The sequence below is a fragment of the Schistocerca serialis genome, chromosome 10 (genome assembly GCF_023864345.2).
Source record: "Schistocerca serialis cubense isolate TAMUIC-IGC-003099 chromosome 10, iqSchSeri2.2, whole genome shotgun sequence".
Classification (NCBI taxonomy): Eukaryota; Metazoa; Arthropoda; class Insecta; order Orthoptera; family Acrididae; genus Schistocerca; species Schistocerca serialis.
Window position 1 is genome coordinate 105827479 of NC_064647.1, and position 14029 is coordinate 105841507.

General features: G+C 41.4%; 1 protein-coding gene across 2 annotated transcripts in view; it reads right to left on the reverse strand.

The window, feature by feature from the left end:
- The window catches only part of LOC126425005 (uncharacterized), a 131923-nt gene extending 118928 nt beyond the window's left edge, over positions 1-12995 (reverse strand). For both annotated transcript variants that reach the window (XM_050087905.1, XM_050087904.1), the window contains exon 1: positions 12238-12995. In XM_050087905.1, the coding sequence (XP_049943862.1) occupies positions 12238-12822 (585 nt within the window). In that variant the 5' untranslated portion in view covers positions 12823-12995. The remainder of the gene's footprint in view (positions 1-12237) is intronic.
- Between the last annotated feature and the right edge of the window lie 1034 nt (positions 12996-14029).

The following is a 14029-nucleotide window of genomic DNA, read 5'->3' on the forward strand; positions in this document are numbered from 1 at the left end:
GTTTAATTCTTTAATTCAATTTGTGGCTTCTTCTGATAGGTATGGATATGACTTCTAAGTTTACTAGTGCGCATCTGCAGGCAGAAATGGGAGATGACATGTTGTCCGTCATTAAGTTTCTGCAACTTATTGGGCTTGTGGCGGAGATAGTGAAATGCAGTGTATGCAAGCAGAATATGCGAGTTGGGGGTTTGTTTTGTTTGTTTGTTTGTTTGTTTGTTTGTTTGTGTGTGTGTGTGTGTGTGTGTGTGTGTGTGTGTGTGTGTGTGTGTGAGAGAGAGAGAGAGAGAGAAAGAGAGAGAGAGAGAGAGAGAGAGAGAGAGATTGAGGTAGATGACCTAGTGTGTAGTGCCGGAACTTTTCTGTGGTAAGTAGTCGTTTTTCTGGGTCTATTGTTTGCGTGCTATGATGTTCGGTGGGGTTTTTATGTGTTGATGGTCGGTTTTATTTACTGCATGTGTTGGTGGTTGGTATATGCATCTTAGGGGAAGTTTTTTAATTTTTGGAGTTGTTGGTTTTTACTTTGTGGTAACAACAATTGCGGTTGAGCTATATAGGTAGAGGGAAATGACTGATTCCTGCCGATATTGTAAGTGTAGCAGAATTTGGGAATTTAGTGGTGTTTTTATATCGTCGTTTTGTGTGGTTTGGGATAGTGGTGTGTGTCTGTACGTGTTTATATTTAGTTTGTTCCATGCAAAAAACCCCAATTTCCCACACTGGTCCCGTTAGTTTGATTATATTTTTGGAGAGAGATGTGTTTGTTGGTTTTATATGTATTTTTGTGTTTGTTGTTGTGTTTATGTAATGATGTCATAGGTGGCATACTGGAGATGTTGAGAATGGTCATTTCTGCAATATTGGTGACGTAATAGGTCAAAGCAGATGGGTGGAATCGGATGCTTCTGTAATCCCAGATTATCACTAGGGATGGAATGTAGTGGGAGATTTCAAATCTGTCATCTTGTAGGAGGAGGTCAGCTCCGTACGTTCTAAAGGAGAGAGGAGGTCCTACTACTTATGAGTCAACAAGTGGACGACTCCGTCTCCAGCGCTTTCCACCTTATTTTTGATGAAGCAATGCTATGCTCATGAAGAAACAAAATACAACCAAATGTTCAGGGGGGAGGCGGGTAATAAAAAATAAACACACACGATTTGACCACGTCACTGGAAAAATTGATAGCTGTCACCCATATGCTCAGGGTGTCATTTGTACAAAATGTATGTCCGAAGATGGTTTTTGGTCCAACTCTTCAGGGCTTCCTTTCGCCACAAAGGGGCAGGTTTCAGGAGCTTCTCCAGTTTGATGATCAAGCTGAGCTGAGTGACAAGCCAGCTAACAAATTTGCTTTCATACCTAAAATTTGGAAAATTCATGGAAAACAGTATTTGCCCTACTGCCCTGGAGAAAATATAATCAGTGATGAGCCACAGTTACCAACCAAAACAAGATGGAGGTTCACTCCAACCATGCCTAACAAACCTGACAAATGTGGTCTCGAATTCTGGATTGCTTCCGATGTAGCAAAAAAGCATATATGTAATACTTTCTCATATGACAGAAAAAAGGACACACATAGAGACAAGTAAACACCCAAATAGTATGTGGTTCTGTGTTTCGTGGACCCATTTCTAAATCAAAGGGGAAACATGATGATAGACAACTTTTTCATGTTCTATAAGTTTGCTAAAAAGCTCAAAGGGAAAAAAACTTCATTATTTGATATAATGAAAAGAGTTGTTGTGAAATTTCTCATGAGGTAAAGAAGCCAGATGCTGAAAAACAATCCACTACCAACCTGCACCAGACTGCACCTCGACTGTATGCGAAGTAGTAATAAGCAGAGAAAGAAAGAAGAAACCTGAAACTATAACATTTCACAATGTAAAAAAATATGAGGTGTACACAGCTGATCATATGCCTCATAAATATACTACAAAGTCCGCATGTAGGAGTTGACCAATTCACATGCCACAAGGGAACGAAAGGACAGAAAGAAGAACAGGTAAAATCGAAGGACACTGAACCAAAATTATCTCAAAGTGGAACAAGTGTGAAATCAGCCTCTGCAAAGGCACATGACAACTGACAACTGTCTTACAGTGCCGCAAAGGCGTATGAGGAAAATGTGCAAGTAAAAAAGAAATAATCAGTGCTAAATGAGTCTAGAAGATCCCAGTGAACTGAGTAACAAGTACAACACATGTTAATATAATATGAATGATACACACAAAGGGTGCCTAGAAGATTCTACAATTAGTATAATACGAAAGCCTGCAGTATAGAAAGGTTGTTAACGTGAGCAACAATTGGTCAGTAAGATATTTTTATTGTTGACATAAGTAAGTAATGTTAAATAATCATTGTATCTCACAATCAATTAGGGATTAACCTACAGTAAAATAAAGTACACTCCTGGAAATGGAAAAAAGAACACATTGACACCGGTGTGTCAGACCCACCATACTTGCTCCGGACACTGCGAGAGGGCTGTACAAGCAATGATCACACGCACGGCACAGCGGACACACCAGGAACCGCGGTGTTGGCCGTCGAATGGCGCTAGCTGCGCAGCATTTGTGCACCGCCGCCGTCAGTGTCAGCCAGTTTGCCGTGGCATACGGAGCTCCATCGCAGTCTTTAACACTGGTAGCATGCCGCGACAGCGTGGACGTGAACCGTATGTGCAGTTGACGGACTTTGAGCGAGGGCGTATAGTGGGCATGCGGGAGGCCGGGTGGACGTACCGCCGAATTGCTCAACACGTGGGGCGTGAGGTCTCCACAGTACATCGATGTTGTCACCAGTGGTCGGCGGAAGGTGCACGTGCCCATCGACCTGGGACCGGACCGCTGCGACGCACGGATGCACGCCAAGACCGTAGGATCCTACGCAGTGCCGTAGGGGACCGCACCGCCACTTCCCAGCAAATTACGGACACTGTTGCTCCTGGGGTATCGGCGAGGACCATTCGCAACCGTCTCCATGAAGCTGGGCTACGGTCCCGCACACCGTTAGGCCGTCTTCCGCTTACGCCCCAACATCGTGCAGCCCGCCTCCAGTGGTGTCGCGACAGGCGTGAATGGAGGGACGAATGGAGACGTGTCGTCTTCAGCGATGAGAGTCGCTTCTGCCTTGGTGCCAATGATGGTCGTATGCGTGTTTGGCGCCGTGCAGGTGAGCGCCACAATCAGGACTGCATACGACCGAGGCACACAGGGCCAACACCCGGCATCATGGTGTGGGGAGCGATCTCCTACACTGGCCGTACACCACTGGTGATCGTCGAGGGGACACTGAATAGTGCACGGTACATCCAAACCGTCATCGAACCCATCGTTCTACCATTCCTAGACCGGCAAGGGAACTTGCTGTTCCAACAGGACAATGCACGTCCGCATGTATCCCGTGCCACCCAACGTGCTCTAGAAGGTGTAAGTCAACTACCCTGGCCAGCAAGATCTCCGGATCTGTCCCCCATTGAGCATGTTTGGGACTGGATGAAGCGTCGTCTCACGCGGTCTGCACGTCCAGCACGAACGCTGGTCCAACTGAGGCGCCAGGTGGAAATGGCATGGCAAGCCGTTCCACAGGACTACATCCAGCATCTCTACGATCGTCTCCATGGGAGAATAGCAGCCTGCATTGCTGCGAAAGGTGGATATACACTGTACTAGTGCCGACATTGTGCATGCTCTGTTGCCTGTGTCTATGTGCCTGTGGTTCTGTCAGTGTGATCATGTGATGTATCTGACCCCAGGAATGTGTCAATAAAGTTTCCCCTTCCTGGGACAATGAATTCACGGTGTTCTTATTTCAATTTCCAGGAGTGTATTTGTTCAAGTCAAATATGAAAATAATTTATATGGGTCAAAATGACCCCTTTCAGGCATTTTAGTAATGTCAAAAACTCTGCCATTCTAGTGTTCAGCAGTCACCCTTCCAGCCCTCCATACATGAATGAATGGAAAGAAACTAACAGGTATAATGGGAAAGACCTTTTGCCATGCACTTCGCATTAGTTTGTGTATTATTAATGTAGAATTAGATATAAGGAAAATATGCTGATGCCTGGGTAGCAACAATTTCTATCTTTCTTATAAGCCTGTCTACCTCTTAACTATAAGATTAATGGTTCTGTTTATTCTTTCCATTATTTGTATCCCATCTAGAACATATCAGTATCATTTTGTTAATTCTTCCTGTTTGCAATTTCAATGAATCATTTCCTTTGGATCTGAGAACAGAGAAGGGAAATACTCATAGAAAGCATGTGCAATCTTTTTTCTAGCAGAACAATGTTTGGTAATTTTAGAAAACCTGTATCTGAATAAAACTTCCTCCAGATGACTGGGTGGTGGTATATCGTCATCATCATCATCATCATCATCATCATTCATCCCCGTTATGGTCAGAGGAAGGCAATGGCAAACCACCTCTGCTAGGACCTTGCCTAGTAGGCGGTGTGGGTCTCCCGCATCGTCCCCTACACTCCTCAGAGTATGAGACATCATCATCATCATCATCATCATCATCAGGTATCATAAGAGGGTTGGGTTGTTTGGGGAAGGAGACCAGACAGCGAGGTCATCAGTCTCATCGGATTAGGAAAGGACGGGGAAGGAAGTCGGCCATGCCCTTTGAAAGTAACCCTCCCGGCATTTGCCTGGAGCGATTTAGGGAAATCACGGAAAACCTAAATCAGGATGGCCGGACGCGGGATTGAACCGTCGTCCTCCCCCAGGTATCATAAGAAAAGCTAACAGTCACCTGAATGCAAACAGAAGTGTTTGCTCTATTTGTGAATAGAATAGGGAAGAAAATTGATAATACTGGTACTATGCCCCATTCACCATGCACTTTACTGTGACTTGTGGAATGTGTATCTGGATGGACATACTTTGCCACTGCACATCACAAGGCAACGAAAGTATATAAAGAACAAGAAGCACTTGTTACATTAATATATTTACAATTAAAGTGGCTATGTTATCCTTCCTGTGTAAAATATACAGGCAATAGATGTCACACCACAAGGAGCTGATCATAATGACATGATTTGATGGTGTAAGTAGCTGGGAGACTGCAGTGAGAAGACAAATGTGCTTTTCAGCGTTGCTGCATCCCTGGATTAGGTAATGCTTTAGGATAAAGCTACCGAATTTGAAAATAGAGATACAATTTGTCGAACAATATGTGAGGAAGACTTTTGTTGTGAGGAATCCCTTATGTTGTCATCATATGGGATGCGAAAGCAAATGCGGACAATGAGCTGGCAGAATTTTGTGACATCTGAATGTGTCATTTCATGTTCCACAATGCTTTCAACTATGAAAGGTGGAATCAGGTACAACAGATTTTTGCTCATTTGAGAGGAATGTGGTAAATGAGATGCAAGGCCACATTTACATCACAAGTAGACTCTAAGAGGCACCACTTTGGACTATGTCATTTGATGGTTTTTATGTTGTAGCTTATACTGTAATAATATACAGCTTCAAAGCACTGGCACATTGAAGATGTCTTGAAAACACATTATTTTTTTGTATGACTTGTTATAATAAAATGACACAAAACAACATACTGATGTTAAAGGCTTTTCTGTATTCAGAGATTATATTGTAGCTTCTGTACTATGTCCGAAAGAACAGACACCATATCCATATAAGTATATAGTTCTGGCAATACCGGCCATGACCTCCTCCTCCTGTGCAGATGCACACATATTACCCGAACTCTTATGGGACTTGGTACGAATGTCTTCCACAAGTAAGGAGTATCTTGGGTAGGGACACTATGAATGTAATGTGTGGACATATAAGGTGAGAATGTGGGTCTCAAAGGAGGCGTGTGTGAGATAGTTCCTGCAGTCGCACTATCCTCTGTGCCCTCAGTGTCTCAGATGGATACAGCGTCTGCCATGTTAGCAGGAGATCCCAGGTTCAAGCCAGGTCAGGGCACACATTTTCACCTGTCCCCGTTGATACATATCGACGCCCATCAGCAGCTGAAGGTATTAATATATAATTCTAATTTCATACAGGACTGTGTCCCCCTCTGGCTAAGTCTATCTTTTGGTATCATACTGTTCAACATTCTCAGTAATTTGCTTTTCACATGTGTGGATACAAGGTACCTCAGTGTTAAGCATCATTTATAAAATAAAAATTCTGTAACTACAAAAAAATCTACATCTGTTGTTTCTGAATCTAGGTAAGACAACGAGTTCTTGCTACCATAATGTAACTGCCAAATTGAAACTCAAGTCAAGCAAGGCCGAATGACTAATCTGATGCCTAAATAAGAATTAAAATTTATTGAGGTTACCTTTGTGAGATCAACACAACTTGCCTCACACAGTAGCTTGTCACTGGCAAAATGATAAGGAGCAAGACAGCAGGTCTCACCATTTCTGAGATGTTGTATTCCTAAACAGTCCCATTATCAGTAGAAGGTTTATATGTTCATCAATGTCTATAGCATTACTCTGCACTGCTCACTTAGCTGTTTGACAAACAGTTCACAGAACCATTTTCAAAGCATTTCTCAACTGTTCCAGCCTCACAAAGCATGCGGAAAAAAATCGTCACTTAAATCTCTTTGTGCGAGCTCCCATTTTTCTTATTTTAATGTGATCATCATTTCTATCCATGTAGGCGGATGTCAACAAAATATTCTGAAAATCGTGAGGAGAAAGTTGGTGATCTAAATCTTTGAAAATAACTTGGCACAATGAAAATCACTCTAGTTTTAATTAGTGCCATACCAACTTGCTAACCTACATCTAGATACATAATCCACAAGCTCCTGCTGGTACCATGCACCACTATCAATCATCTCCCGTATAATACGAGTTGCCCTTCTTTGAAATTTTTTGATGTCCTCCATTGATGCCCTATCAGGTAAAGGTCCCATACTGTGCAACAACACTCCAGAAAAGGAGGAACAAGTACAATGTAGGCAGTCTATTTAGTAACTTCTTGCACCTTTTAAGTGTTCTGCCAATGAAATGTAGTCTTTGGTTTGTCTTCGATATAATGTCTTCTATGTGATGGTTCCAGTTTAACTTGCTCATAATTGTAATCCGTAGGTACTGAATTGGTTAGAAAGCCTTCAAATTTATGTAACAACATTTAGCACATCTTTTTAGATCTCTTGTGGATATGTCACACTTTCCAATGTTTAGGATGCATCGTACATTTTTGCAGTATCTTGTCTAAACCATTTTGCAATTCTTTAGTAGGCGGTAAACAACAGTATCCTCTGCTAACAGTCTAGGAGGGCTTCTCAGATATCCTGCTAAATCATTTATATGAATGATGTCTGACTATCACAGACACAAAATGATGTCTGACCATGGGTCGACCGAAGCATCCGATCCCACCCCTCGGCTTTGACCCGTGACGTAAGGCTGTCGTGGTGTGTTATGTCACAACGGCGCGGAGTTTAGTTTGTGAGTGTAGCGTGTTTGTAGGTGTCGTGTTGCTGTTCGTGGAGCCCTCTGGTGGCGTGGTTACGGGGTTTTGTGTTGTGTGGTGTGTTGGGTTCAGTTTGGTGTTACTGCTTGTTCTGGCTGGTTCTCATTTTGGCTGTGTGTGGAGAGGAATTGTTTTCGGTGAGTTAACGATTTAATGTTTTTGTGTGAAAGTTATTGTAGTGCTGTTCGCTGTAGGTCGTGTGTTAATATGAGTAAATTGGGGTACATTGGGTGGGCCTGAGGTTGTGGTGGAGGTGGACGAGTTACAGTTTGGGAAAAGGGAGTATCAGAGGGGTATGTCTTTGGTTGGTCTCTAGTCTCTGCTCTGGGTGTGGGGGGCTGTTATACCGGGGAGGGGGGAGGGGGGGTGAGGTGTTCAGGATGTGTTTTTAGGGTTGTGGAGGAACAGTTTAAGAGGGAATTAGTGGGGTTAATTGAGGAGTTTATAGAACCTGGTTCTACTGTAGTTTCTGATGCTTTTTCTTCTTGTAGGGGGTTGGGTGAAAGGGGGTACAGTCATTTAGTGGTGAACCATAGTTTAAAAATTATGAGACGGGGGCTTGTACGAATACCATAGAAGGGATGTGGGGGTCCTTTAAGTCAGTTCTTGGTAGGGGGAAGAGGTGCTCTTCTAACCTTCAGTCTCATTTAGATGAATACTGTTGACAGAAGGGTGCCCCTGAGGGCTTTTTTTTTTTTTTTTAAGGGCTATCAATAAGATGTACAGGCCGAAGGTGGTTAGTTAGGGTGGTTTGCGTGGGTGGGTGGCTGTGGATCAGTGGGAGGTTAGTTGTTGGTAGTGTTTGTGGGGGGAGGGGGAGGGGGGGGAGGATCTATATTGTAGCAATTTTTGTTGAGTTGTCGTGTGTGATTGAGATTTGTGTAATTTGTGATTGTTTTTTGTTTATAGATATTTTATTTTGGGGTGTGGGTGGGTTGAGTCTTTCTTTTAGTTGTGTGTTTTTTTGTTGGTGTTGGTGTTGGTGTTGGTGTGTGTGTGTGTGTGTGTGTGTGTGTGTGTGTGTGTGTGTGTGTGTGTGTGTGTGTGACCTAAGTTGCGGCGTCAGAACTTTGTTGTGGTAAGATTTCATTTTTCTTGTTTTAAGTGTATTTGTTGTGTGTTGTTGTGGCTGGTGGGGTGGTTCTGAATTGTGTGGTTTGTTGTATTGGTGATTTGGTATCGTGTGTTGGTTTGCAGGTATGTAGCTGAAGGGAAGTTTTAGATTCCAATTTGTGGTCGTATCTGTGGGTTTTTTGTTACCGGGAGTCGCTGTTGACCTATGTGGGTGAAGGTAACTGATCCCAATGGGTGGTTGTGGCTGTTCCAGTATCGGGAGTTGCCGTTGAGCTATATGAGTCAAGGGAAGTATTCAGTTCCAATTTGTGGGATCTGAAGCTGCTGTTGAGCTATATAGGTCAAGGGAAGTGTCCAATGCCAAAGGATATTGCGTTTAGTGGAATTTGGGGAGTTTTGTGTTGTACGTTTTTTTCGTCGTTTTGTGTGGTTTGGTATGGTGGTGTGTGTCTAAATTTGTTTATATTTACTATGTCCCCACCCAAAAACCCCCTACTTCCCAAACTTGTCCTGTTAGTTTCGTTACATTTTTTGTGGAACTTGCGTGTGTTGGTTTTTCAATGTATTTTTGTGTTTGTTGTCATGTTTACGTAATGATGTCATAGGCGTCATATTGGAATCGTAGTGACGGTCGTTTCCGCCATAGGTCAATGCTGATCAGTGGAATCGGACGCTTCCATATTTCCCGACTATTACAGACACAAACAAAATGGGCAAACAGAGGACACTGAAACAAGCAAATAATCCTAGTAAACATAGGTCCACAAACCAATGGTTTCCCTGATATGACGCACATACAAATTGCTCATGTCAATGTTACAACACTTTTAATGTCTAATGCTACATTTATTTTGAAAAACTACAAGTGACGTGTGAATGACAAAGTAATATATCACCCACGTTTGATTTTATCATTTGTTTCGGTCACTCTCAATCATCTTCACAACAAAGGAATTTCATCAGCAACCCATCTTGTCTACCCATTACAACAGATCATGGTACTGACAGTACTCTGATATGCTGTTCTGAGTAGACAAGACAGGTTTCTGATGCAATTCCTTAGATCTGAAGATGACCCAGAGTGACTGAAACCTGTTATCAAATAAAAAATGTGTGCAACTGAGATGGAACAACAATAAATGAGAATACCTTAAATATCTACTTGTATACAGTTGTTGAGCTCTCTCACGATAATAACGTCGAATATAGCGACAAAGGGTATCAGTTATAGCTCGACAATACCATTGCGACCCTGACCCCCTGACTTGAACTCGTTGGACTTTTTTTTTTTTTTTAATCCCGTGGGATTTTTGAATGTTCAATAGGAGATGTGCTGACGACTGCATGAACATTGACCGTGAGGAACACTCGCTTTCTTTAAGAAACATGATAGGAGAGATGTCAATAACTATTGGCCACTTTCCCTACTGACATTTTCCAAAATTTTCGAAAAGGTGGTGTATTCTGGAATAGTATCTCACCTCAGCAACAATAATACCTTGCACAAATCTCAGTTTGGATTTCTCAAGAGTTGCTCTATTGATAATGCCATTTACATTGACTCACAACCAAGTAAAAAAATAAATAAATAATTTAATTTAAAAAAATAAAAATAAAAAAATGAAAAAAGGGTGCCGGTTGGTATTTTCTGTGACCTATGTAAATCATTTGACTGTGTGAATCACAATATTCTCCTACATAAACTGACGTTTTATGGGATTGATGGTACAACCAACCAATGGATTATGTCATAGTAAACCAAAAGAACACAGAAAGTTCTACTTAACAATTCAATGAATTTAGTCTGAGGACATTGTTCTGACACGAGAAATTGTGTATGGGATTCCCCAAGGTTTAACCTTAGGTCAGCTATTGTTCCTCACATATATAAATGTTTTTCTATCTGATACACAACAAGCAGAATTAATTATTTTGTAGATGACACTAGTATTGTAATCAATCAAAGCATACATAAAGAAACAGAAGAAATGGTACACAAACTTTGTAAAAGTATCATTGACTTGTTTTCTGCAAATGGTCTCTACCTCAATTTTAAAAAGACACAACATATTCAGTTCTGCTCATTAGGGATACTACAGCAATGGCAAGTGTAACACTTGCTGAGGAAATATGAAGGTGGAAACTTCAGAATCCTTAGGTGCCTATACTGATGAGAATTTAAACCGAAAATGACTCATTCGGGAACACTTAAAACAACTTAGTTCAGCTATATTTGCACTTAGAATGATTTCAAATCTTAGAGAGAGTCAAATCAGTAAGTTAGCATATTTTCATTTGATAATGTCATAAGGAATAACGTCCTGGGGCAACACATCTGTAAGAAAAAGTCCAGAATGCTCAAAAACATACTATAAGAATGTGCCTACCCACTATCATCCTTTGGACATCTCTTTAAGGAGTTAAGCATTCTAACTACTGCTTCACAGTGTATTTATTTCCCCCTGAAGTTTGTTGTAAATAATCCACATTGCAGAAACAATGCTGCAGGAAATTACAATACCAGAAGGAAAAACGACATTCATCCTGCACATAAAGGTTGTCTTTAGTAAAAACAGGAGATGCATAATATTGCAACTACAATTTGTACACATGCTGTGTTTTGCCATTCCCTTTTGTTTCCAAATAAAGTACATATAGTGTACAACAAGTAGCCACACTCAGGAAGACATTCTTTCTGTTTATTTAAGGCTTGTTACCTAAAACACAAATACACAAATTAACAATTCTGTTTCTGAAATTTTGAATCTTATCATACTACAAATATTCTTGTAGGTCAGCTTTATCTTCAGGAAAGTATGCATATATGAGAGCAGTTCTTCAAAAAAATTAGAATGCATTCCTGTTTCAATTTCCTATGGGCCTACCACAAATTTCAATTGTGCAGCACATCATCAGGTACATTGCTTTTCTTAATAATATACTCATCTTGAACATTAACACATGCAGCAGAGGTTCAGTGGTAACATAGCAATGCTGAACAGTATCTGTTAAAGATATCAGCATGGCTTTCATCCAGATATTTGATGTGCATTGAACCACAGTAAATCCACTCACGCTTTAAAACCTAATAATCTTGAATCTGTGTTAAAGAAATACCAACAATAGGCACCATTGCTTTTACAATCACAAACCAGTGAGGGATACCAAGGTATCTTTAATTTCTCAACAACAATGGAATGAGAGCGCTACAACCATGTAGTATCACAAAAATCACTGTGTGCTCAATTACACTAGTTATAAACCGCGCGCATCTGTCTAACCTCAAAACAAGAATAGTATGGACAAAATTCGTGGAGCGAAGCTTATCAGTAGTTGATTGAAAAGACAAAGTGACATACCACAGATTGCTTCGGTACACATACTAAAAAAAACAGCACTCAGGAGTATATAACGAGTAGGGCATAATAATGGGGAAACCAGCCTACAAATCAATATCCTTCACACATGAAACAACGATGCGAGGGATGTGAAAACTCTTGAGATACCAGACACATCTTATTTCAGAGGAAATAATACTGAATATGCATGGATCCAGACTACTGAATTTCTATTAGTAAACGCCAAAAGTTTCAAACATAAAACATTACAATTACAGAACATCAACTGGCACATATTATGTGCAAGACAATCAGCGAAACGAGACAGCAATAAATTTTGTACCTGGAATTGGGTAGTCGTTCCATCATCTTCTTTGACTTCACAACCTTCAAACGAAGGCACTACAGCAGCAACTTCACCAGACGGGGTAGTGAACACCACCTGTTGCTGCTCATGGTCTGAGTGTTGTTCCTGATTCTCACTCACGGTCAAACTGTTTGTCTGCACATCTTGTTGAGCGTGTTGATGTTGCTCGTGTTTCACTTCACTTCCATCGACAAATATTTTAAGGCCCAAAGCTTCAGCATCTTCGGTCATGAATCGCACAGCTCCCTGGGATTCCTCATCGTTCTGGAAAATCAGCCTGAAATTACTGGCACCACCTGCTTCCAGAGTGGTAGGAAGTGCTTCCGCCACCTCCACCGCTGTTGCCTCATTCGTTGGAACAACAAAGCTAGCGTCCGCGGCTACCGCGGTGTCAGCGCCACCGTCATCGACGGACTGTGTTACACCGACACTTTGTAAAGCCTGTTGCAACAGTTCGGCGTTTAGGTCGCCGAAGGCATTGTCTCCTGCTTCGTTTTGCAATATTATTGCCTGTCCATCGAGAAACAAGACTCGCGTCGCTTGCGCCTGAAGATTTGCCATCGTATGTGGTGGTATTACACATTGCCGTCCACGGTAGTTGCCAACCGGAACCACCCACTCATTCACTTGCCAAAAATGGACTCTGTAATTGACTAGTTGACCCCTCGCACAATCCGTAAAACATAAACTATCGTCTCCCAAACACACCGCTCAGACCCACAACATCCATTTTCTAATCCATAGACTCGCTGACCAAAGACCTTCGGAAATAGTTCAAAGATCTTCAGAATCAGAGACTATAAAACAAATACTTATTTGCAGCCCAGGTACCACAGGCATGAATTTCTTGCTCGTGCATCCTCTCACCTCCTACTACCTACTCGTGTAAGTTAACGTACATCTGGAAACACTCTACTTGCACACTGTCGTGCCAGCTTACGTGAAAATTACGAAAGCTGAAAGGTGTTCTACTTTCTTGCACAATGTCACCATTACCTACGAGCTAAGCAACTACCGATAGATGGATCTGCTCTCTGCTCTGATTCATTCGAGAGCACAGATCCAAAGTCGTTAGTTCAAGCGCGTGAGAAGTTAGCGTCGTACCAAAATATTACGTTTAGTCTTCAACTATTTAAATAAATGGACACACTTCGTGTGCCATGATCGCAATGTAGATGTCTTTTAGTGTTCGAATATGACCGGTTACAATGAAAAAGCGTCGTCTACACTGATCGCGGTATACGAAATGATTTTCAACCATACCGATCGACCCACTGTACAGCATGTGTACCTTACAGAGTAAGTAAATACGTTCTAAAGTGACAAGATTTTCTTAAACAGCGAGATATAAATATCACTGTAGCATTCAGAGACACCGTATAATCACATATTTGTAACAAATATCGTTTGAACTGATTAAGTGGATTAAAAAAATATTGAAACTGAGAATGTGATGTTACTGACAGACATATTACTGCAGAATAGTCATCGCTTTTATATGAGAAAATAAAGAAAATTCTCACTGAAAGGAAAAACAATTACGATTCACTGTTAATTTCACTATCTATTAAAAAACGAAACATTTTCTTGCACAACTAGAACAAAAAATCTGTAAAGGCCAATTTATACTAAACGTCAAAGGACCGTCATGTTACATCACGTCACATCACTGTCATGACAAGGTATATTCATGCTGGACCTCATATCGAGTCCTGTCAATTCGCTTAAGCCAAAGCCCCAACAGTGATAGTGAGGCAACGAGATACCA